This window comes from Tachypleus tridentatus, chromosome 9 (genome assembly GCF_004210375.1).
Source record: "Tachypleus tridentatus isolate NWPU-2018 chromosome 9, ASM421037v1, whole genome shotgun sequence".
NCBI classification, from domain to species: domain Eukaryota; kingdom Metazoa; phylum Arthropoda; class Merostomata; order Xiphosura; family Limulidae; genus Tachypleus; species Tachypleus tridentatus.
Genome location: NC_134833.1, coordinates 145,489,809 through 145,514,753, shown reverse-complemented (window position 1 = coordinate 145,514,753; position 24,945 = coordinate 145,489,809). Strand labels below are relative to the sequence as shown.

The 24,945-nt window shown below is 35.2% G+C and overlaps 1 protein-coding gene across 1 annotated transcript; it reads left to right on the top strand.

Moving 5' to 3' along the window:
• Nucleotides 1-5,395: 5,395 nt before the first annotated feature.
• LOC143226602 (uncharacterized) lies at nucleotides 5,396-6,612 on the top strand. The gene is made up of 2 exons (XM_076457797.1): nucleotides 5,396-5,929; nucleotides 5,983-6,612. Exons 1-2 carry the CDS (start codon nucleotides 5,446-5,448, stop codon nucleotides 6,516-6,518), a joined length of 1,020 nt encoding a protein of 339 aa, XP_076313912.1. The 5' UTR covers nucleotides 5,396-5,445; the 3' UTR covers nucleotides 6,519-6,612.
• Nucleotides 6,613-24,945: the final 18,333 nt, after the last annotated feature.

Sequence of the window (24,945 nt, the reverse complement as noted above, 5' to 3'; positions counted from 1 at the left end):
GTAGCTTAAGTTTATAGCTTTTAAATTCATCTGACTGTCATGAATGCTGGTTGGTGTCGAATCTGTCATCATACTGTTAATCATTGGAAATGTAGTTTACTGTCTCCTATACATCAACATGTACATCTGTCACTATTCCATTTCATTAAAGAGTTGGGTAGCTTGCAGATCACCATTGGAATTGTAACCCCAGCAACATGAATATTTATTACCTGAATCTACATGATTCACATTGGAACAGAAGTAAGTATAAGGCACTAGAAACCTATAATCATGGGTTTGTACACACGAAAAACCTAGTGTGGCGGTCTATGCAACAACACACACACACGTTGAAAATACACTCGGTATCTCTGGTGATACCATCTATGTATCATCAAACTCGAATGGCGATGTGAAATATTATGAATTATGATCGCTTAAAATTAACAAATAATGCACAAGAAAATGACAATAAAATTCATGAACTGGTAAACATACTTGAACCAGATTTTTGGAGTACTGATAAAGTTGTTGCCTTGGAAAGACGCTGATGACAAATTGTATGAATTCAGTAAGTTCTTTCATCACGAAATCAGCATTAATGATTTCTGTGACTATGGGAAAAATGTCCTTCGAAATCACCATAATCATGAGATTTCAAGAACTGTACAAAAGGCTAAAAATATTATCAATAGTTATATTTTTAGTTCCGCAGAAGCTAAAAAAGGGTTTCAATAATGAATATTATATATTCAGATGAAAGAAGCCGCCTTACAGTTGAAAATGTGGCAAACCTGATGACGATTGATTTGATTGGCCTCCCACTGGTTTCACAGAATCCCACTTTTCCAGTTCAAATCTGGCTATAAAAATAAACACAGCTGATGACAACGGGTTCAAGCGTGGAAGGAATAAAAATTTTAATCATAATCATGTTGCAATTTGGAAGTATTTAAAGCATGCTGAATAAATTATTTGAGTAAGATATTTTTGTTGTTATTTTAATCACACAATCCTGTGGTGTGTAACGCGACGTATAACCGGTTGTTAGAATATTTGAATTCCATCACTGTTCTAAACTTTACTGAATCTAACCAAACTGCGTCTCTAACCAATACGAAATAATGATAAAAATTTTAAAAAAAATTAACCAAATAGACACTGATGAACTGACATTAAAGGGAGTAAAAGTTTGAGATGTACATGAAGCTTCCTTTATGAGTGCAGATAAACGTAATTATCAATTTTAACATCCTGGAAAGGAATAAATCGACAGATTCATAAAATAAAGTTTTTCGAAATCTAGGCTGCATATCCTTTTAAGGATCGTAAAATTTGATAACATATTTACACGCTGTAAATGTGAAAGTTTTCATTTTTGATTCTGCGGTTCAACAAAACTAAAGTACCAGAAAACAACTGAAGCTACACTGTATGTTGAAGAATGTTTACAAACTAATTGATGTTTAAAACTGGGATATTAGTTTTGGATCCAAAAACATTTAAATTAAAATAAACAAATACAGAAGTTACTCTCTTTTTTTCGAAACGTATATATCCACATGTTTTTATGACGTTGAGCTTTGACAAACACGTCTATCAAGGTTCTATTTACGAATAAGAGTGTTCCAGATCAGATTCAACGAAATCAGTGAACTTGGGTATCGACAGCTTCTAAAGTAGCTGTAATAATAAAGTATTGGTATGATAAATTTAAATTTGCGATATGTAAGACGTGAGTTTATTTATATTTTTATAAATTTTCATAACGAATTCCATAAAATGATTATTAAATGCTGTCAGTATCCATACTCTCATGATTTCTTACACAACTTTTCAAGTTGATTTGGTTTGTATCTCAATTTAGTTGTTTCTTCCTGCACGTTTTAAGATGACATTGATATAACAGCCTTTACACAAACCCTTACATGAAATATGCTCATTATTTGACATGAGATTTTCTTCACAAACTATGCATTTAACATTTTCCATATCCACACACAAACTGTTAAAACAATAAACCATTTCATTGTTCCTAATTAAATTACATCCTCTAAACTACTTCTAAGACACGTAAATTAAGTATTGTTGACGGTGAATGGTTAAGTACTAGGAGGTTACAATTGAGGGTCTATAATATTTCGTGATTCGAACGTTTCCTAAACCTAAGAGATAAATGTCTACTTACTTTAGTGCAGTGGTTCCTAACCTTGTCAGAGGTACTGAACCTCAGAAGTTTCACTAAAACCTTCGTAATTGGAATAATAAAATATGATTTTTTCAAATTCAAAACATAAGTAAATATTTTACTAGTGCACAAAATGAGCCATGCATCAGTTGCACACAATATGACTTTGTGAAACAAAACCAACAAAACATGAATTGCACACAAAAACAAAAACATAACTCAATGAATATTTACTGCCAATCAATGTGACATTTGCTGTTGCCTCTCAGAAACAAGTTCAGAAATGCGCAGCTTCACCTTGGCAAGTGCCACTCTCATATCATTTTCGCAACAAAGTATGTTCCTTTTCTTGTTATTTATGTCTACCATCCTCGAAAAGGATTGCTCGCAAAGATACGTTGTTACAAACGGTATGAGTATCTCAAGGGCTTTCTAAGCAATAAGAGGGTACGATACGATTTTGTGACACCAAAACGTTGAGAGCGTTGGCCCAGCATGGCCAAGCGTGTTAAGGCGTGCGACTCGTAATCTGAGGGTCGAGGGTTCGCATCACGGTCGCGCCAAACATGCTCGCCCTCCCAGCCATGGGGGCGTTATAATGTGACGGTCAATCCCACAATTCTTTGGTAAAAGAGTAGCCCAAGAGTTGGCGGTGGGTGGTGATGACTAGTTGCCTTTCTTCTAGTCATACACTGCTAAATTAGGGACGGCTAGCACAGATAGCCCTCGAATAGCTTTGTGCGAAATTCCAAAACAAACAAACAAACAAACAAACCAAGTGGGCATGGCGTCACAAATCATACGAGCGGAATGAACGGAATGGACACACACACAGTGTGCGTGTTTTGACCTTCGCCGAACACCTGAGACTGACTCAACGAACTCCACTGTTTTAGTGAATTGAAGATATTTTCATTATGACTATATTAATAGTTCCAAATACATGTATGTTGCAAGAGTCTTACGCTTGTTCTAAACTAGAATAACACAATTTGTGCCATTCAATTTTATATATCACACGAATTTGTCCAATGTGTTATTGTCCCTCAATTAAGTGAGTAAATTTTTGGACTTACAACACTTAAGTCCTGTATTACATTTTCTACAAAAAAAAAATACAGCTGTAAATAATGTGAGCTTGCACTTTATGTCCTGTAAATTATGTTTAAAATCCCTAACGTACAAAATAATGTACTTAGTATTTAACCTAAACAAATACGAAAAATCACTAAACACAAAAGCTAGGTAGAACTAGCTAATAAACTTGAAAAATGGAATCAAACCAGACAAAGATATAAAAGAATATGCCACTTCACCGAATACTGAACACTTCAGAAAGAAAATAATTCATTTATATCAGGTTATCCCATTAGTAATGTTCCAAAATTTAATACAGAAGAATAATTCTGTCTTTTTAGAAGGTTGTAATGACTACAATATATACTAAGAGGTCTTTACACCTGTTCAGACAAATGAAAGAAACTAAACCAGCTCCACTTTTTAAGATCATCAATAAAATAAACTCTTATGAAGATGGATGTGTCTACAGCTTAAGTGATGCACCACGTTCAGGTCGTCCTGTTGAGTTTATTTCCTGATTTTCTGCTGGTGCACTTGATGAAGATTTTGCTGTTACAGTTGGAGAACTAGCACAGAAGCTTAATTCAACCAATTCAACAGTTCACCGTCATCTACAACAGCTTGGAAAGGTGTCAACTCTTGAAACGTAGGTTCCCCATGATTTGACAGAAGGCAACCTTAGAACAAGAGTGGGCATTTGTACCTATTTGTCTTCTCGTGAACGTAATTCACCGTTTTTGGACATGTTAGTGACTGGAGGTAAAAAATTGATATTTTATAGCAGTTTTTAAGTGCCGCAGATAATGGATCAGTGCAGGTAAATTGGCTAAAGCACAGCCCAAGATGGACTTAGACCCTAGGAAAGTCTTGTTAAGCATTTGGTGGGATATCGTTGGTGTGATCTACTTTGAGTTGGTGCCACTCAATCTAAGGATTAATTCAGACTTCTATTGTCAAAACAGTTCGTGCGCTTCAATGTTGGACTGAAAGATAAGAAGCCTGCTTTTGTCAATCTTAAAGGTGTTGTGTTACACCAGGATAATGCACGGCCCCATACAACAAGGATTACATCTGCAAAGATTGAAGAGCTAAACAGGTTAAAACTTCCATCATTACCCTTATTCTCAAGAATTTGACACATCTGATTATGATCTCTTCTGAAGTTTGCAGAACTATCTTGATGGAAAAGAGCTTGGAACACATGAACATCTCAAAACTACCCTCTCTACATTCTTTTCCTCCAAACCCCAACAATTTTATGGAAGTTGCATTCAGAAGCTTGTGAATCGTTGACAGGGAGTAATTAATAATAATGGAACATACATTATTAATTAAATAACATTAAAAGTGTTTGAAATCCTTTCTCCTTTACTGAATCTAAAATCAGACATTATTTAAGTGATGACTGATATTAGGAACTCACCTACTTTGTGTATAGCTATCTCGGAATTTCATTAGAATCATTATAGTTTTAAATCAGGCAACCTTAAAGTATTTCTTTTATGAATAATTTACAATATTTTATGAATACAAAATCTAAGTCCCTATGTTTTGTCAGTTTCAATCCTTTTTGTTTTTCTTTTTAAGTTCAGTAGCGAGTTCTACTTGTCGACTGAGCTAATATTTGGTTTTTTCTTGTATATGTTTGTTAACTATTTTTGTAAGATGGTATACGAGGATTAGTTGGTTGTAAAATGTATTTAATAGATTCCAGACTTTAAGATAGTATTATAATAAATATAATGGTCAAAGCTAATGTACACAATTTCGCTCTATAAGTTAATAGAAAGTGTATCTTTTTTATAAAAGAGCGATTACGGTAAGTAAGACACTATATGTACCTTTTCATGACATGTGGATCAGAAAATCTAGATGAGTTTTGTATTAATTTAAAACTAGAGTCCGTGCCATCCGTACATAGCGCAATCAACGATAATTATAATACTGTTTAGAGAATATTCCCAATATGCACATAGTAACGAACATATGTATAGGGAAAGAGGCCGGCAATCAACTTTACCTCCCTCTATCAAACAATGCATACGGACTGTTCTCTCTACGGCATATTTATGAGCATGCGCAATTTCAGAGCTGTCAGAATTTATCAAAGACGAGTTGTATAAATACCAGCAGATGAGAAGAAGGAGGGGTTTATGGTTTTAGTTATTCTATACGTATTTTAGAATTGCGAGGCGATGGAGTGTAAGATTGTTTTTGTAATTTTAATTTTACATTTACACCTCACGTTATTGCATTTTTATCCTACAGATTCATCTATATCCAATGTATTCGTTACGGACCATAATCAAATGACGAAGGATATAGAACGTCGACGTCGGGAAGCTGGCGAAGGCGCAACCACGGTCTCTCCAACGGAAGGTGTAGAACGTCGGCGTCGGGAGGCTGGCGAAGGCGCAACCACAGTCTCTCCAACGGAAGGTGTAGAACGTCGGCGTCGGGAGGCTGGCGAAGGCGCAACCACTGTCTCTCCAACGGAAGGTGTAGAACGTCGGCGTCGGGAGGCTGGCGAAGGCGCAACCACTGTCTCTCCAACGGAAGGTGTAGAACGTCGGCGTCGGGAGGCTGGCGAAGGCGCAACCACGGTCTCTCCAACGGAAGGTGTAGAACGTCGGCGTCGGGAGGCTGGCGAAGGCGCAAGCACGGTCTCTCCAACGGAAGGTGTCGGCGTCGGGAGGCTGGCGAAGGCGCAACCACGGTCTCTCCAACGGAAGGTGTAGAACGTCGGCGTCGGGAGGCTGGCGAAGGCGCAACCACGGTCTCTCCAACGGAAGGTGTAGAACGTCGGCGTCGGGAGGCTGGCGAAGGCGCAACCACTGTCTCTCCAACGGAAGGTGTAGAACGTCGGCGTCGGGAGGCTGGCGAAGGCGCAACCACTGTCTCTCCAACGGAAGGTGTAGAACGTCGGCGTCGGGAGGCTGGCGAAGGCGCAACCACTGTCTCTCCAACGGAAGGTGTAGAACGTCGGCGTCGGGAGGCTGGCGAAGGCGCAACCACTGTCTCCAACGGAAGGTGTAGAACGTCGGCGTCGGGAGGCTGGCGAAGGCGCAACCACGGTCTCTCCAACGGAAGGTGTAGAACGTCGGCGTCGGGAGGCTGGCGAAGGCGCAACCACTGTCTCTCCAACGGAAGGTGTCGGCGTCGGGAGGCTGGCGAAGGCGCAACCACTGTCTCTCCAACGGAAGGTGTCGGCGTCGGGAGGCTGGCGAAGGCGCAACCACTGTCTCTCCAACGGAATATCATTAACTAGAACTATGAACTCTTTTTAGTGAAATATTGTGGTGTCGTTAGCACATATGTAACTTTTGTATCATGTGTATAAATTAAAATTGTACAGTTCTTTATCGCTGTCTACGAACTGGTATTTCGGAAGTTTTCCTTGGTTTATGAAACTTCATTGAACGGCACCACGTAAAAGCTTTTTCCATTGTAATAAAGGAAAGATGCATCTACAGCTACTGTAATTCAGTGTTGATACCCGTAATGTACATACATAACCAAACGTGTATCGGTCTGTATTTCTATTCCTTCTCAAACAAACTATTAAACTTCGCTTTAAAACCAAAAAAACTTTCTTTCACACACTTTAATACAATTAATTCGGATTTTTCTAAGCATTTGTTCCTCATATTTCAATTTTGTATTATATAATGGAAAGTAGACCTCCAAGTCTACATTCTTGAACGTCTTTCTAACTATCTAACACCCAAATCTGTATTCTTCGTTGTATTACTCGCCACTTTCCATTCATAGATCTATTCTTCGTTTTACTATTTGAAATTAATAGACCTCTCCTTGAGATTTTTATAAAAATCTGGCATCCAGATCTTTATTTTTCACCTATCTATTAACTGTTCGACATCCATATCTCTATCCTTCAACACCTTGCTAAGTACTTGGGTTCCAAATTTCTATTGAAACCTTTTTGCTAAGAATTTATTCATCTGATCTCCACTTTCCATTATCTACCCATCACTTCACATGCAGGCCTCTATTTTTCATCCTTTTCCTAATTATTCGATACTCAAATCTCTATTCTTCCTATTCTATATATCTATCACCCAAATCTCTAATCTTCGTTGTGTTACCCACCACTTTCCACTAACATCTCTTCTTTTTCGTTTTGCTATTTGAAATTCATCTATCTATTTTTCATATTTTTATAACCATCTGGCTTCCACATCTTTATTGTTCATCTACTTTTTAACTGTTTGACATCCATATTTTTATTCTTCATTGCTTTAAGTATATGACATCCGAATCTCTATTCATACGTTTTTTCTGAGTATTTTTCTCTGTTCTTCATTTTGCATTATCTAACAGACCTTTTAACATCCACGTATCTGTTTTTCATCGTCTTTCTAGCTATTTGACACTCAAATCTCTATTCTTGTCCTTTTATATATTAAACTCCCAAATATATATTCTTTGTTCTATTACCCACCACTTTCCAGCCGAATCTCCATTCTTCATCGTGTTACAATTTGAAATTCTTGCTAATTATGTGACATCCAAACATTTGTTCTTTACCTATTTTCTAACTATTTATCCCTCACATCTCCATTTTGCATTATCTTGCCGACTGCTTGACATCCACATGTATTTTTAATCGTCTTCCTAACTATTTGACATCCAAATATTTATTCTTCGCCTATTTTCTAACTACTATCCCTCACATCTCCATTTTGCATTATCTTGCCGACTGCTTGACATCCACATCTATTTTTAATCGTCTTCTTAACTATTTCACACCCAATTACCGACCACTTCTCACCTAGATCTATATTCTTCATCGTCTTACTATCTGAACTTCATATATCTATTTTCTCATAATTTTATACCTATCTAACATCCATATTGTTATTCTTAACATCTGAGACTAAAGAATCTTTTATTCTCAATTTGGAAAGAAATGGTATAGTCAAGGCTTGTTATTATAAACAAAACATAATGTTAATCAAACGTATAAAAATAACTCGCAAACCAAATATTCAGTGTAATGTTTTATATTAATCCCGACAAGTTGGTACGTTTCCATGTTTTGTATTGTTTATAAAAGAAACAGGTTTGTTTAAATGTTATTTTTCCAAAAACAGGCCTCACTCAACCAAGTGCTGATCTACAACAATGTTCCTAAATCAGATTCATAATTACACGATGTTTTAAAGCGAAACAAAAGGATGGCGTTAAATTTATCAGTAACTAAGTGCATTCTAAATTATGATTTTGTAACCTGCTCAACGCAATACCTTTAACTCAGTCAATAATAAAACAATATTGATTTTTTTAAACAATAATACCAGTACCTGAATGGCGTTGACCATATTTGGTCCTTAAAACATATGAAAATGTGTCTGAATGTTTATCGTTATGAACATCAACGAACAATACGTAATAATATTTCACATATGATTACAAAGTTATAACAAATCCGTTCGTTATTGTATAAGATATAAAACAAAAGTAGTGTACAAAATCGGTCTCAATGGTAACAAATATGATTTTTTTTCGTGAACTCGCTGTTACCTCTGACATCGGCCCTCCAAATATTAATCACTTCTAAGTTGGGTCATAGTCCAAGTGTATACTAACTTTCGTTCAAATCTACCCAACTGTTTTCGAGAAATATTGGTGATAAACACACACACACATGGATGATAACAAAACGGTAATAATAATGATGTTGAAACTGCTTAAACAATAGTTGTATGATGTTTAAGCTCCATGTAAGAAGAGTTAAATTAAGTAGTTAATATAGTACCAGTTAATTAAAGATGTCAAGTAGCTAAGGCTTAATACTAAACCCATCATAGCAAGATACAACAAATAAATAAAATAAGATTCGTATTATTCTTAAATACTTACCACAACCTATCAAGTAGTAAAGTTTGAACAGGGCATCCTCACTGAAAACAGAGACTGTGATCCTGGAATGTAGTAGGAGACATTTTATGAACATTCAATTTATACTCGTACATTTTGAGGAATAATATAGTTTAACATAACCATGCCTGTAAATAAAATAACTCGAGACTCAAAATGCTAACGAATTAGATACACTTTCAATAAAGATGAAAATATTTTAGTAAGACATTGGAAATCAAAACGCATCTTTCAAAACTGTGTTGTTCTTTGTGTATCTTAAAGTATTTTAAAATAACACTTTGAAGGCTTACATAAATGTGCTTTTTCAGAAAAAGTCGCCCAAAAAGTGAATATATTAATTTTTTAGATTATAACAGCCGAAGCTAACTGTGATTAATGATACATAAAATATGTTTAAAATATATTAATAAAACCTCATATAATCCTAAACTCCAGGAAGGTGCAGTTCATAAAAACTTTAAATACAGTACATAACTTATATGACAAGAATTACCGTTACGTAATATTTGAATGTATATAGCCAGAATTACCGTTACGTAATATTTGAATGTTTATGGCCATAATTACTGTTTCGCAATATTTGAATTTATATGGCCCACAAAACCATTAAGTAACACTTAAATGTTCTGTTAGGTGTCATATTTACTTAAAATAACACACCCTTGTGCACGTGTAGTGCAGTAGATCAAAAAACCACCAACTGGTTCTACTTAGTCCGCGTTCGCATATCACCGCAGAAAAATAAGGGTAAGGGTAGTAGTATTATCAAACAAATCTGTGGAACAAAGTAAAGATTAGAAGCATAAGTTTAGTGATAAAAGATTTGTCGTTAACTATAATTAAGATTTAGAGAGATAATGGAGTTGTTACAACCCTCAACTCTCGTCAATTTGTTTTAACTTCAGAGTCAATATAGATTAGTTTATAACGCTCTTTGTCATCAATTTGTTCTAGTTTTAAACATAAACCAATAAAAAATTCCCACTTTGGTATCCTAAATCCAGACTGTTATGAAAATCACTATAATAACATACAACAAACCTTTGTTAATCCTACAGTAGAATTTTAAGTTCTCTCCTTGCAACAAGCACCCAACTTTCACGATTGCTAATTCTGAAGGTTTGATTATATCTTTGTTGATGTAATTTATAAATATAACTTTAAGAACTGTCAGCAGATATATTTGTAATGTATCCTAAGAAGTTGCGAAATTTCTCCGAGATACACAAGTCCTATGGATACAGTGCTCTCGGGATCTTCAAAGTAAGTATGCTTTTGTTTATCTTTTATCGACACACTTTTAATATTTACTGGATGAGATACTTAGCAACAGGATGAAATATGGACAGTTATTGATGATTGGTGAAATAAAACGTGCTTATTTTACTATACAAATAAGGGAAAACTGCTATTACCAGTGCCGTATATTTAAGCGTCATAAACCATGAGAAAGTGTTCCCCTACTTTTAGACAAGCTATACCAAGGAGAAAGGCCAATCTTACACCCTGAACTGCTCTTGAGGCAAACCGTAATTTTGATTTGGGGCAGTTTACTGTGCTACTAGGCATTTGGAATGCATTACTTGTTCTTTCTAGACTCTGCTGGACAGGTAATAGCTGAAAGGAACCTAACCGATGTTCACTGGTGTCCTAAACACACGCTTCCAAAACTATAGTCGTAATACTTGATCACAGAAATGATGACAACATGTACTGTCCAATGTTCATGTTTCTTTATTGAATCATTAACTGTCAGCAGAAATACTTATCATGTATACAGAGAGTTTGCCAAATTGGACAGGGGCGTAGATCCTGGTGGGATGGGGGTATACATCCCCCGTTTATTTTAGGTGGGGTGTGGTGCATATAATGATCCCCCTACAGTTTTGTCTGTTGAATTGTTTTATTGCATCATAGGCCTACATATTGTGTGTTTGTTCTTGTGATTCTCGTGTTCTTACCAATCGAATTGCATAATTATGCCTAGATGTAGGCTTTTTCAGTAGCCGAAATTTACATCTTTAATATATGCGTGCTTCTAAGCTTTTCGATCTAAGTGATAATTCGTAAGAATCAGTCGGTAGGCCTAAGTATACATGCAAGGCTTGCAATCACTATCACAGAACCTACCTACGTCTTATACGTAGTGTAAGGTTAAATAAAATTTTCATCACAACAGATTGAACATAGCATGAAATTCGAAAATATTACTCCAAAGCGTATACTACTGAGAGCTCGATCCGGCAGGCCATTGTAGCTTGTAGCTGCATCAATCTTATGTGTACATTGTGCGGTTTTCCTACGCCAATTGTACTTATGCATGTCTAGCCGGTTTTATTGTCGAATGCCTTACTCTCCTTAGCTGCCGAAGGCGCTGACCGTAGGGTATGTTTAGTGTACAGTTAACGACAGTTTCGGGCCTCTCGGATTCAGAGGCGCCTTACATCACCCCCCCCCCCCTACGCTCCCTTTAGTCTGATCCTCAATTTTACAACAGGGGTCATTAGACCTGTGTTTGTAGCCCTCATTAATCCATGAAATTTTAGATTATCACCGCCCTCTAATAAAGTGCTGGTGCTTTATGGTAAAAGAACAATATATTCTCTTATCATAGATAGTAAAAATATTGTATTTTTTTGCATAATTAGAACACAAAAGGAGCGATTTCAACGGCCTGAAGCTTCTACTCTAATTGTTTTGCTAGTTTTTGTTTAGGTGTTTTTATTTAATAGACATGCTTATAGACATTATATCACAACGTGCTTGTCTTTTAATGAGCTTTAACAGGAATATAAAATATTTGTGATTGTTTAAGTATTTTTTCGAGACACTTGCAATTACTTGTGTTGTAACTAGAACACATTATTGTCCCAGCGATGCCCAGGCGGTCTGTCGGCTCGGTAGTCACTATGAGGTTCGCGCGTTCGACTTAAATACATTGTACAGTTCAGTCCTAATTCCATTCTATTCTATCTTCGTTCGTTGTACGTTAGAGTTTTTCAATAAAGACTTTATTTTAGCCTGTTGAGTCATTTGGGAAACAGATTCCAATTATGACAAGCAAGCGTCTGAAACTTTCCGATATTAGACAGTTCTACAAGTCAGTTACTGGTACTACAAGTGACAGTGCAGATGCAGATAATCCAACAACCTCAAGCAAAGGAATAGAAACTTTCCATACAGAGGAAATACCATGTTTATCAGAGGACGAGTCTGAAAATTCTTGTGCAACTATTGCACATCATGAACCACCAGATAGTTGTGAAACAAGTTTGTGCAGAAATGAAAAATCTAACACTCCACAGATACAGTGTGGAAAGATATATTATCTAGACGCACAACTAACACAACGACAGAAAGCAAAATCTCAATATATCAACTTCCAGGGCAAGTGATTTGAGTTCCCATGGCTGCACTTCGACAATCAGATTAAAAAAGTCATATGCTTTCATTGTGCCAAGGCGGAAAATAGAGGCCTTTTTACAAGATAATTGTAGAGGCCAGTCGAGTATACCTTCATATCCACCGGCTTTTGTAACTGGATAAAGGCAAAACAGAAATTCAACGAACATCAATCCTCCTCTCAGCACAGAACTGCTATATCTCCAGAAGGTTAACTTGATGTAACTCCAGTGACTGTCCAGCTACATGATGGAAAATAGAATCAGCAGGAAGAATGCAAAAAAAGTCTAGCCAAAATATTCAGAAGTTTACGTTTCTTACTACATTAAGGTTTAGCATTACGTGGACATACTGATACGGAGGGGAACTTCCTGCAGGTAATGAAGCTCCCGGAATTGGAAGATTCTGAGCTGACGGCCTACTTGTCAAAGAAAACCACATTCACATCACCCCAAACTCAGAATAAAATAATGGAGATGTTCAGTCATCAAATACTGAGGAACATAGCACACAAAGTGCAGCAAAGTAAAATCTTTGCATTAATGGTTGATGGCACTCAAGCTGTTACGGGTGACGAACAGGAAGCAATATGTGTACGATACGTAGATGAGAACCTTGACGTCCATGAAATATTTCTAGGTTTGTTCAGTGTTTCCAATACAACTGGTGAAACAATATACTCGACTCCACTTGATGTACAAAGTAGACTCAATTTACCACTATCAGGATTAAGGGCACAAACTTATGATGGAGCCACTAACATGATTGGTGCGTAGAGTGGATGCCAGGAAAAATAAAAAAGAAGCAAACTTTAGCTTTGTTTTTTCACTGCGGAGCACACAAGGCTAGTTTAACAATGCAACATGCAGTTGAAGCTTGTTAATGTGTTCGAGATTCTATCCAGTGGGTACATGAACTTGGTGTCTTGCTTCAGAGGTCAGGGAAATACAAGACAATCTTTGAAAATATTGTATCGTCAGACAGCCACAATGGTCCAGGTAAATGCATCTGCCCACTCTGTCCAACACGCTGGTTGTGCCGTCTATCTGCAATTACATGTGGTAATGATCACTACAGTGACATTGTTGATTCTTTGTCTGAATTAGCAAATGAAAAATCAGATGTAGCAGTGAAATTACGAGGTCTGCTGGACAGATTTGAGAAAGGAAAGACAGTTTTAGGATTGTTGATGGCTCAGTTGAGGAAAATGTCAACAATATATTTGATGAAGCTGAGAAAAAGGTAACTTTTCTAGATCTGGTGCCTATTGAACTACCACGCATTCGCAGACCCCCTAGAAGGATCACAGGTGATGGCTCAGCACACCATTCTACAACAGTTAGAGATTACTACAGAAGCCAAGATTTTGAATTTGTGAAAACAGTCATAGAACATCTGACCACTAGATTCAATGCGGAAAACAATGACTTGAGGTAATATTATGGCACTTGAGAACATGATCACATGTGGCAAGATTGAGAACTCGGTTATAAACTTCTGTCCAGTTTCGGTTGCTTATGTTAAATGAAACAACAAAACTAGTATCTCTGAAAGGTAAGAAGAATGCTTACTGTGAAATGCATGAAACAAGCCAGCAGATGTTTAGTGAAGTGTTTCTTCTCATGAAAATTTTGCTTGTATATCCAGTATCCAGCTGCGAATGTGAACGCAGCTTTTCTTCATTAAGACGGTTGAAAACGTGGTTAAGGTCAACTATGTCTCAATTCCGGCTCAACCATGTGGTAGTTTGTCACACTCAAAAAATGAGGTCGACAAGAAAAATATAGAAGAGCTTATGAAAAAATTCATAAACAGATCATCACAAAGGAGGTCAACGTTTGGGAACATGAGGACTAAATTATTCTTACTACAATGAAAAGTATGAAAAATCATGTGCTACATTGCATTGATGGGTAAGTTTCAAGAGTGCGCAAAGACATTTTAATTATTTTTATCAAACAACATGAACAGTTTTTCAGTAGATGTAAACTTATCAAGGGTAATTACTAATTTTATTAATATTTGAAAAGGTAATTCATGCAATGAAAGTTATTAGTATCCTTGTCAAGTATAATGGCCATATATTATACTGTGCAGTGTGCAGGAATAAATTCATGTGGCAGTTAATTTGTGACACATTTGTCTTTATTCTATTAACATTTTAAAAACTGTTCACAACACCTCACTTATATAAACCTACATGGAAATTTCTCTTTCGGATTTCTCTCTCTCTAAACTTAACCCCTGCTTCGTTAGTTTAGTTTAGTTTGAAGTATTGTGGCAACAAGATTACTCTGTGACTGCATGTTTACAGCTTTCAGGTTCACGTAATCAGAGATTACCAATTTGCAAATTGAACAGTCCACGTAAGTGGTTGCAAAAATCATCCCTCCTATCTGGTGTAACATATCTACGCCCCTGCCTATGGATACAGTCATCTCTGGATCTTCACTGCCTATGGACACAGTCATCTCTGGATCTTCACTGCCTATGAATTCAGTCATCTCTGGATCTTCACTGCCTATGGATACAGTCATCTCTGGATCTTCACTGCCTATGAATACAGTCATCTCTGGATCTTCACAGCCTATGGATACAGTCATCTCAGGACCTTCAGAGTCAGTACACTTTTGTTAATCTTTTATCGACACTCTTTTAATATTTAGTGGATAAGTTAATTTAATACAGAAACTAATACGGAAAGTTATTGAAGAAATGCTAAAAAAAAACATAGTTATTTTTGTACACAAATAAGGGAAAACTGCTGTCTGCAGTGCCGTGTATGGAGGAGTCTTAAACAACAAGGTGTTCCACCCACTTTAGATAACCTATACCAAGGATAAAGGCCGAACTTACACCCTGAACTGCTCTCGAGATAGACCGTAATTTTGACTTGTAGCACTTAACTGTATGACTAAGCATCAAGAATGCATTTCTTGTGCTTTCGAGACTTTGCTTGACAGGTCATATATAGCTCAAAGGTGCTTGATCGATGTTAACAGGTGTCCTAGACCACGCTTACAAAACTATTCTAATATTTGTGTGTTTATTTTGTAATTGTTAATTTAGTTTGTTACTTAATGGATTTACAAACAAAGTAAAACTTAATTTGTTATCATTTTTGTCTCCAGTACCACATCCTTCAGCCTAGATAGGAAGTTATTTCTTTGTTTGCCTATTTTATTCGAAACTCATTTCTCAGCAGCATTTGTTTTTCTTATAACACCTTTATCGCCCTCTTAAACTTTATTTCCAGTCCTTTACCTTCTTCGGTAAACACCTTCTGTTCAATACAATCATTCTTATGGGTCGTGTCGGTTGAAAATCTCATAAGGCTGTTTGAAGGGGCTTGCGATACAATTAGGGGCGCTTTTTAGCCCCGCGCGTAGTATGAGGAGTGGCGTTGTCGATGTGAAATTAGTTCAACTTTCGACCGTTCAGCACTTCCCATGTGAAATATTATCAATGCACGTCGTGAAACGCTGTGCTCGAGGTGTCTGAAAAACGAAAACGTGGTGAGCTGACTCGACCGATGAAATCGTAGTTTGAGCAGGGATATGTAGGCTGAAGTGAGTCCTATGATGTACGTAATTTATAAATAGGGAGAGAAGAGGTAATAATAGTAAAGTTAAGTTAAGTGTTAACAAGAAAGAAAGAAATATAGTAATAATAATAATAATAAAGTTAAGTTAAGAGTTAACAAGAAAGAAAGAAATATAGTAATAATAATAATAAAGTGTGAGAATGAGGGGAAAATATAATTTAAATTAAAGAAGTAAGATAATAACAATAAAATGAAATATATATGTGTGATTAATAATAATGAAAAATACAGTGAAAAGAAATATATGAAGAGGTCCTTTCAGGGTCACAGTATCTGGGATCTGTCAATCCAATTAATTTGTTGTGGGGGAAACAAGAGTGCCCGGTAAAAACAATTTTCTCTGTGTAGGCGCCGAATATTTTACCTGCCCAGTGGCCAGAGATGAAAACATGATAATGTTTAATTAATACATAATAATGGAAGTAAGGTTACGTTCTATTAGGTGAGGCTGTTTGTCATTTTGGAAGGGGAGATATCTTTGGCCCAGGTGGCTGAGGTTCTAGTTATAGATGTTATTTGGCGAGTTTGTGTATTGCGAGTGTAAGTACTTTTATAATAAGGCAAGTTTAATGAACCAGTTCTGCAGAGGACGTAGTTCATTTAATAATTCCCAGATATATTGATGGTGTGTAATTAGGTAGTCTCTATACAGTTTTAGTAACTTTGTTCTGAAGTTTCTGTACCCTTGAGAATGAGTAGCTGGACATGTTAACTAGAGGCGACACGCCACTTGTCACACTATAGTGATATAGTGTTGAGTGTCGTTTGGAATATAGCCTCAGCAGTGTGTGGGTCACTGTATGTGCTCCATCTGGCTCTATCGTCAACATACTGTGATTTTAACGTGTAGTTGAGTGGAAGATTGGTATATCATTGAGATAAATGTTGTACAGGACTGGACTGAGTACTGAACCTTGGGTCAGTTGAATAAATAGGGTGGAACTTGATTCGTAAATTTTGACCTTAGCTCTACTGTTCGTGATAAAACTAGACATCCATCTGTAAATCTATGGTGTGTCTTTCAAACCTGTAACCGTTGTACCAGAATGAAACCTGTCGTAGAGAGTGTGGCTGCCGTGGATTGTTTGCGTTTGAAGCCGCCGTAAACAGATTCAGTAAGTTTAACAAGATAGTCTTTTGTTTGCCTGTTTTCTCTCCAGCATTTTGGTTGTTAGTTATTTTGTTAATGGATTCCAGATTGCCGTTAATTCAGTTGATTATTGCTTTTCCCAAGAGTTTATTTGGGGTGTTGAGTTGACTGATCCCTGTATAAATACCGGAGTTAGTGAGATCGTTATCTTTTATAGGTACTATGTTAATAACAGCTACCTTCCAGGATCTCTAGTAGTATCTGGATAAGAATGAGAGATAAGAATACCTTCCTTACTACTTCCTCTTTAAATATCACTCATTCATCAGTCTCAGGTTCAAATGTATCATCCCACTATTTCACCCTCTGGTTTTAATCGTGGATTTTGGATTAACTGCACATGTAGGTTCTTTCCTACATACATACTTGTTCATTTGTGATATACTAGAGAACGTAATAACTGGTGAGTACTGTCCAACCTGCAAAAAGCTGTTGGTTACTTAGTTAAAGAACTGGCTTTAGAAAGGTATTGAACAAACCAAATAATATTAGTTAAGAAACCTCCGTCATGTCTTCTCTATCAGGTTTATCCTGGGAGATCTGGTACGGCAAGGAGAGAGACAACTCTGGATGTCCTGTTTTGGTTAGGATATCACACACTAAAATGGAGAGGTGGACCAACCATCATATTTACAAATAAGGATGTTATCCTCTTTTTAACACCCAGTTTAGTGATTCATACTTTCAAGATGGGCGAAGTCTTTTCCTTGTTCATGAGCGTTTTCCCACATGAAAATCAGTTGCGACATAAGATTAAGTCTCGCTTCTGTTGACAAAGCCTTCTTGAAACATGAGGTAGGTGCGATTTTCAAGACTAGTGGCGAGAAAAAACATTTTTGCTCATGTAAAGCATTACTGAACGATAAAGCCATCATATGAGAAGAGGTATCTATCGGAACAAATATTTAAGGTGTATGAAAGTGTTAAGTTTTCATAAATAAACAATCAACCTACAACAGCCTTTTGTTTGGAACTAATACACACTATATATACAATGTAACATACATAAATTAAACTTGTTTGTATATCAACTGTTACACTGACTTCCGGTTAATAATTATCACTTGTTGTTTTACATAACAGATATTACTTTCAGATGTATCGTTGCTATTTGTTACTTTACAATTTCAACAACACTATATCACTGGTATACATTCATTAACACTATATTAGAACGGCATGGCCAGAGCAGAACATTCGACTACCAATCTGAGAGTTGGAAGTGGGTGGTTATGAATAGCTGCCTTTCCTCTAGTTTTACATTGCTATATTAGAGACGGTTATCGTCTATATACCTTGTGTAGATTGGCCGAAATTCATAAACAAAACATCTTACTTAGCAGTATTTCATGTGCGTAAACGATTTCTATTATTTTATAACTTGGAAAGAATCGACCTGTTTATTTGGTTTTCCTATAACATTTACCAAATGTATTATTATTAGGTCTAGATTGTTTGCTGATTTTTCTTTTTAATTTCGCCAAAATCTACATCAGGGTTTTACATGCAAGCCGTCCCTAATTTAATAGTTTAACATCAGATAGTCATCACCACCCACCGACAAATTTTTGGATATTAATTTACCAACGTGTACTAGGATTAACCACACCTTATAACATCTCCACAGCAGAAAGGGGCGAGCATGTTTGGTGTGACGAGAATTCGAACCCGTAATACTTAGATTACAATTCGAATACCAGGCTATGCCAGGAGGTTAGACCTGGAATTTAGTGTAAATGCATACCTAACACAACGCTTATATTTTAACGTTACGCTACATGTACATTTATATTTTATTGATCATATACTAGTAAAGTCTTTAATGTATGATTCCAAACAAATATTCACATTTATCATGAAACAAGTACCACACAGAGGCTACTAAATATACTTACAGTTTCTGAGATAATGTGTTGATGATGTATGTGTAATTAATTTGTTAAAATAACTGAAAACTTTATAACAAAAGTTATATTTTAATATTAGTAAACTACTCATCCTGTTTCACAATAAAATGGTATAAAAATATTAGGTCCAATACAGTTATTAAATTGCCAGTAGTTCACACATTAACAAAAGTTTGTGTATCAAAGCTATATTTTACATACTAGCCTATACATATAATCTTAACTGTGTGGTGGGATGGTTTGTTTGTTTTTTTTGAATTTCACTCAAAACTACTCGAGGGCTATCTGTGCTAACCGTCCCTAATTTAGCAGTGTAGAACTAGAGGGAAAGCAGCTAGTCATCACCACCCATCGCCAACTTAGGCTACTCTTTTACTAACGAATAGTGAGATTGACCGTCACTTTATAACGAACTTGTTTGTAACTACGTTAATTACTACGTCAGCTCTGTTTTTGTAAACCAACATCATCACAACCAATTGGTATTATTGACACGATTTAGTTGTAAGTATTTAATTGAAAATATGGTCATCGTTATTTCACTAATTTGTTATTACGTCCACTATGGTGAAAAATACAAAGCTTGTCAGGTGCATGACGTCATGTGCATAACTTTTATAACGGTCTCGTACACGTTACTCTGACACCTATTTCTAGATTCAAGCCAGTCACAGTGACATCTGTAACAGTCTCATAACGGTCTCGCATCAGCCATTGATACCCGTACAAATAGTCACACCAGTCACAATGACACCTGTAATAGTTTCTCAACAGTCATTTTAACACCCAAATTGTCTCACGCCGGTTATACTAACATAATATAATCATCCTTAGTTACACTGATGCTCATAATAGTCTCACATTAGTCACCTTGATTCTAATTTAAACACTAAACAGTGGTTAGGGTTACTCTTATAGTTTTATTAATTTCGAAGTGGTTACGTTATAAATAATATTAAACACATCCTTATTGATTGCGAAATCATCTTTTACCTCTGAATCATTTTTAACATTTGTTATTTCTTTGCTGTAAATTTACCATACCAAGCAAAGTACAACCAGAAAATTTTAAATTTTTTACCATAAGTACATCATGTGTTATTAACAGGCTGATTGATTTCTGAATTTCTTACAAAGCTGTCTCCTGTATTCTATTTATGAAGAGATAGACTAAAGGGAAGACAACCAGTCAACAATCACCAACCGTCAGTTCTTGGATTGCTCTTATTCCACAGCAAAAGGGATTGGCCGTCACATTATATAGCGCCTTCACAGTAGAAGTGGTAAACATGTATGACGATGGGTGTCGATCCAGTGAAGTGCAAACTTCGAGACAAGCTCCTTAATCACTAGGTCGTGTCAGGCGTCAGTAATAAATAAATATTTCCAGTAGAAAACGTGGATTTTTGATTGCAAGAAAAACGTTTAGCTTAGCATTTTTGTGTCTTAAGATTTGTTTGATGAAAAAAGGACATAAACAGAGACTTGTTTTAATACAATAAATATTATAATCAAACCATACAATTAAATTAATTTCTCCTAACAAAGAAAATAAAAAATATTTTATGTTTTAAGAATTTTTTATGTTTTACTGGGTGTAGAATCTGTAACAAGTAAATACAGTAAAATTTATCTCTACAAAACAAGTTAAATCACTCAAAGTAAGAGACGTCCGATTGTTCAGATGATATTCCATTTAAACAGGGTCCAATCAGACTACCAAATTAATTTATCTCGTCAGTAGATGAGAGTTTGAAACATGATCCAGCATGAAACATATGAATAACATTAAATGTTGAACATTTTTTGATGGCTGAGTAAAAGTCAGTAGTCAACTTGAAGAAATTAATATGCATAAGAATAACTGTTACAGAAGATTGAGATTAAAAACCAGTTTTCTTATAAATACAGTGGATGATAAAACCAGTCAAACTAACCATCAAAACTGGGTTAAAAATTTCCATGTCAGCTGACATAAGCAATTTACTAGACAAGCATGTTAGATAGGGTTATGCATGCTTTATTTTTCGCTAAGTTGTAAGCGTGTCATGGATGGTTGGTAATATTCTAATATACCTCTGACAAAATACTCAAATCTATTTATTTATTTGTCAAGTTGTTTAATTATGTCTCAAATATGATTTTTAAAAGTGGTATCATAATCAAATCCTTAAAGAATAATGGGGGTGTTATAATGTGCGGTCAATCCCACTTTTCGTTGGTAAAAGAGTAGTTCAAGAGTTGGCGGTGGGTGGTGATGACTAGCTGCCTTCCCTCTAGTCTTGCACTGCTAAATTAGGGACGGCTAGAACAGATAGCCCTGGAGTAGTATTGTGCGAAATTCAAAAAAACAAAAAACAAACAAACATTTATTTGTCAAGTTGTTTAATTATATCAATACTCAAATCCGTAAAGAATTTTCTAAACCAAATCCGACAGTTTCTATGTGATAGTACTGATATCATGTCCAGAGTAACTTTCACATGGAATATTGTAAATATTCCACCGGCTTATAATACTTTAAAGGGTAATCATCACCAGTTCAGTAGATGTTACAATGTTCCTCAAACCAGTCCATAGCAACTTTCATGTGAAATTCTTTAATACTCTTGGAATGATAAATACAAGTTTTATCACATGAACTGATAACGTTTTTAGAGCTAAATTTGATTTTATCATCCACTATGTTCCTTATTACTTTTTAGTTGTTTCCAGATCTGATAATATTTTATACTTTATGTTTTAACTTTCACTGAGTTTCATACTTCTATTCTTTAATATCAAATATCATTACATATAAAAATAGTTTTATTATATAGAACATTGCTTGAGACTATACTTAAGTTTGAAATTTTGGACGGTACTGTTTCTGATAAGTCAGTTGTTTGGAATTAATAGATCTTCGTCTGTTTGTGTCAAGAAAGTTAATGAATTATAATTAAGTTCTGTTGAGAAACTCCTTTTGTTTCAAATGTGGCTATTATACTGATGTCATTTATCTTACCAGATGTGATGACTGATACAGAGAATTTACAGATCTTAAACAAATGTCCAACCTCACTTAAACCAACCCAGTTTTACTGTCGTTTACCATAAACAGATTTTCTTTCCATTGCATGTCGCTCATTATACATACCAACAACTCATATATTACTTGATAACTTTAACATTATAGAAAATACAATAATGTCAGTCACTTTAATTGTAAACCCATTAAACATACAAATATCTCATGTATTACTTGACAACTTTTACATTATAGAAAATACAATAATGTGAGTCACTTTCATTATAAACCCATTATACATACCAATAACTCAGGTATTACTTGACAACTTTTACATTATAGAAAATACGATTATGTCAGTCACTTTCATTGTAAACCCATTAAACATACCAACAACTCATATATCACTTGACAACTTTTACATTATAGAAAATACAATAATGTCAGTCACTTTCATTGTAAACCCATTAAACATACCAATATCTCAGGTATTACTTGACAACTTTTACATTATAGAAAATACGATTATGTCAGTCACTTTCATTGTAAACCCATTAAACATACCAACAACTCATATATCACTTGACAACTTTTACATTATAGAAAATACAGTAATGTCAGTCACTTTCATTGTAAACCCATTAAACATACCAATATCTCAGGTATCAAACATGAATTTACATTATTCATTTTGCATTAGATAACGCTTGAGTTTGTTGATAATGGAATATTAGCCATTCCTTTGTGCAACAACATTTGCAAACAGATAACTGAAAATTAAGTGTTGGTGTCCAAATAATCCCAGCAGTTGATTAGACTTCAACTGTGAATTTTAAAATTCTCAACAGAAAAAGACATCGTGTTTTTTGTTTTTGTTTTTTCTTTCGAAAGGTGTGACTGTTTGTTCTAGAACGATACATACAATTATAGAAACTTTTATTGCAAACTATTCAAATAAGGAAAATAGTCAATTACTGATTCTCAAAGTATATAAGAAAGTTTAATCAAGAAACTTTACATTGAAAAAAATCTAAATTACGAAATAGAAGGTTAACGTTTTAGGTATAGTGTAGAAGTGTGTAACGAAATGCAGAATTTTGATAGCAAATATAAAGTAAAACGTTACAAAATAGTAACTTTGATTGATAAAAATATATATGAAGGTAACAAAACACTTAATAAAGTCCAAATGTGACCAAACAAGGATGCAAACATGTAACAAAAAATCAACATTTGATTATTTAATAAGATGCAATCATACTATAAGTAAAAATGTTACTTTCACAAATACCATCTCCCCAATCGCCCCAGAAGATTTTGGTTTGTTTGGAATTTCGCGCAAAGCTACTTGAGGGTTATCTGCGTTAGCCATCACTAATTTGGCAGTGTAAGAGTAGAGGGAAGGCAAGTAGTCATCACAACCCATCACCAACTCTTGGGCTACTCTTTTACCAACGTACAGTGGTTTTGACCTTCACATTATAACGCCCCCACGGCTGAAAGGGCGAGTCGAGTGCCTTATCTTCCTGGCTATGCCGGCCCCTCCCAAAATGGAAAACAGGATAATAATAATTTCACCAAATGTCCAATAAAATAAATTGCTACATAAAGGTTCTGCGGCATCAGTTTTACCAGGTTGAACTTCCAGTGATTACCCACGTTTTAAAATACAATTTAAAAGTAAAAATCAGGGTTGAGAAATTCAACACAAATAATACCAAACAATGAGTTTTACTCTTCAAAACTCAAGATCTAAAGAATTTACACGTTTTAATTAAGAAAGTTTGAAAAAATAATTTCGCGCGAAAGTGATATAGTCAAGATTAATATTGTTCAAAACTCTTTGATACTTTCATTACCAATATGTATTATAGAGTTTTCAAACAAATCTCGACAATTCTAGAAATAATTTTATAAATGAAGTAGGAAAATATTATAGAATATAACACTATTACATTTTATACAGATGGTTGTAATTCCAATGAATTTTTTTATAAAAACTATACGAAACCTGTTTCATAAAATTATAAATATTTGGTGCAAAATTTTTTCTAAAATAGATCTATCGAGTCTTTATTACATTTATGCCTTTAATGAACCAATGGAAGTTTTATGAAACCTGGAGGAATTTCTTCTCTTTGTCAACCACTCACAAATAACTCTCTTTTTGTCATCTGTTTTTAATAGAACAAATACTTAAGTTATTAGCATGTAGCTTAAGTTTATAGCTTTAAAATTCATCTGACTGTCATGAATGCTGGTTGGTGTCGAATCTGTCATCATGATGTTAATCATTGGAAATGTAGTTTACTGTCTCCTATACATCAACATGTACATCTGCCATTATTACATTTCATTAAAAAGTTAAGTAGCTTGCAGATCACCATTGGAATTGTAACTTCAGCAAAATGAATATTTATTATCTGAATCTACATAATTCACATTCGAACAGAAGTAAGTATAAGGCACTAGAAACCTATAATCATGGGTTTGTACACACGAAAAACCTAGTGTGGCTGTCTATGCAACAAAACACACACGTTGAAAATACACTCTGTATTTATGGTGATACCATCTATGTATGATCAAACTCGAATGGCGATGAGAAATATTATGAATTATGATCGCTAAAAATTAACAAATAATGCACAAGAAAATGACAATAAAATTCATGAACTGGTAAACATACTTGAACCAGATTTTTGGAGTACTGATAAAGTT

Excerpts from the sequence above, each read along its gene's own strand:
- LOC143226602 (XM_076457797.1), top strand. The coding sequence starts at position 5,446 with ATGGAGTGTAAGATTGTTTTTGTAATTTTAATTTTACATTTACACCTC. Across the intron at positions 5,930-5,982 it reads CACGGTCTCTCCAACGGAAG|GTGTAGAACGTCGGCGTCGG; the intron begins GTGTCGGCGTCG and ends CTCCAACGGAAG.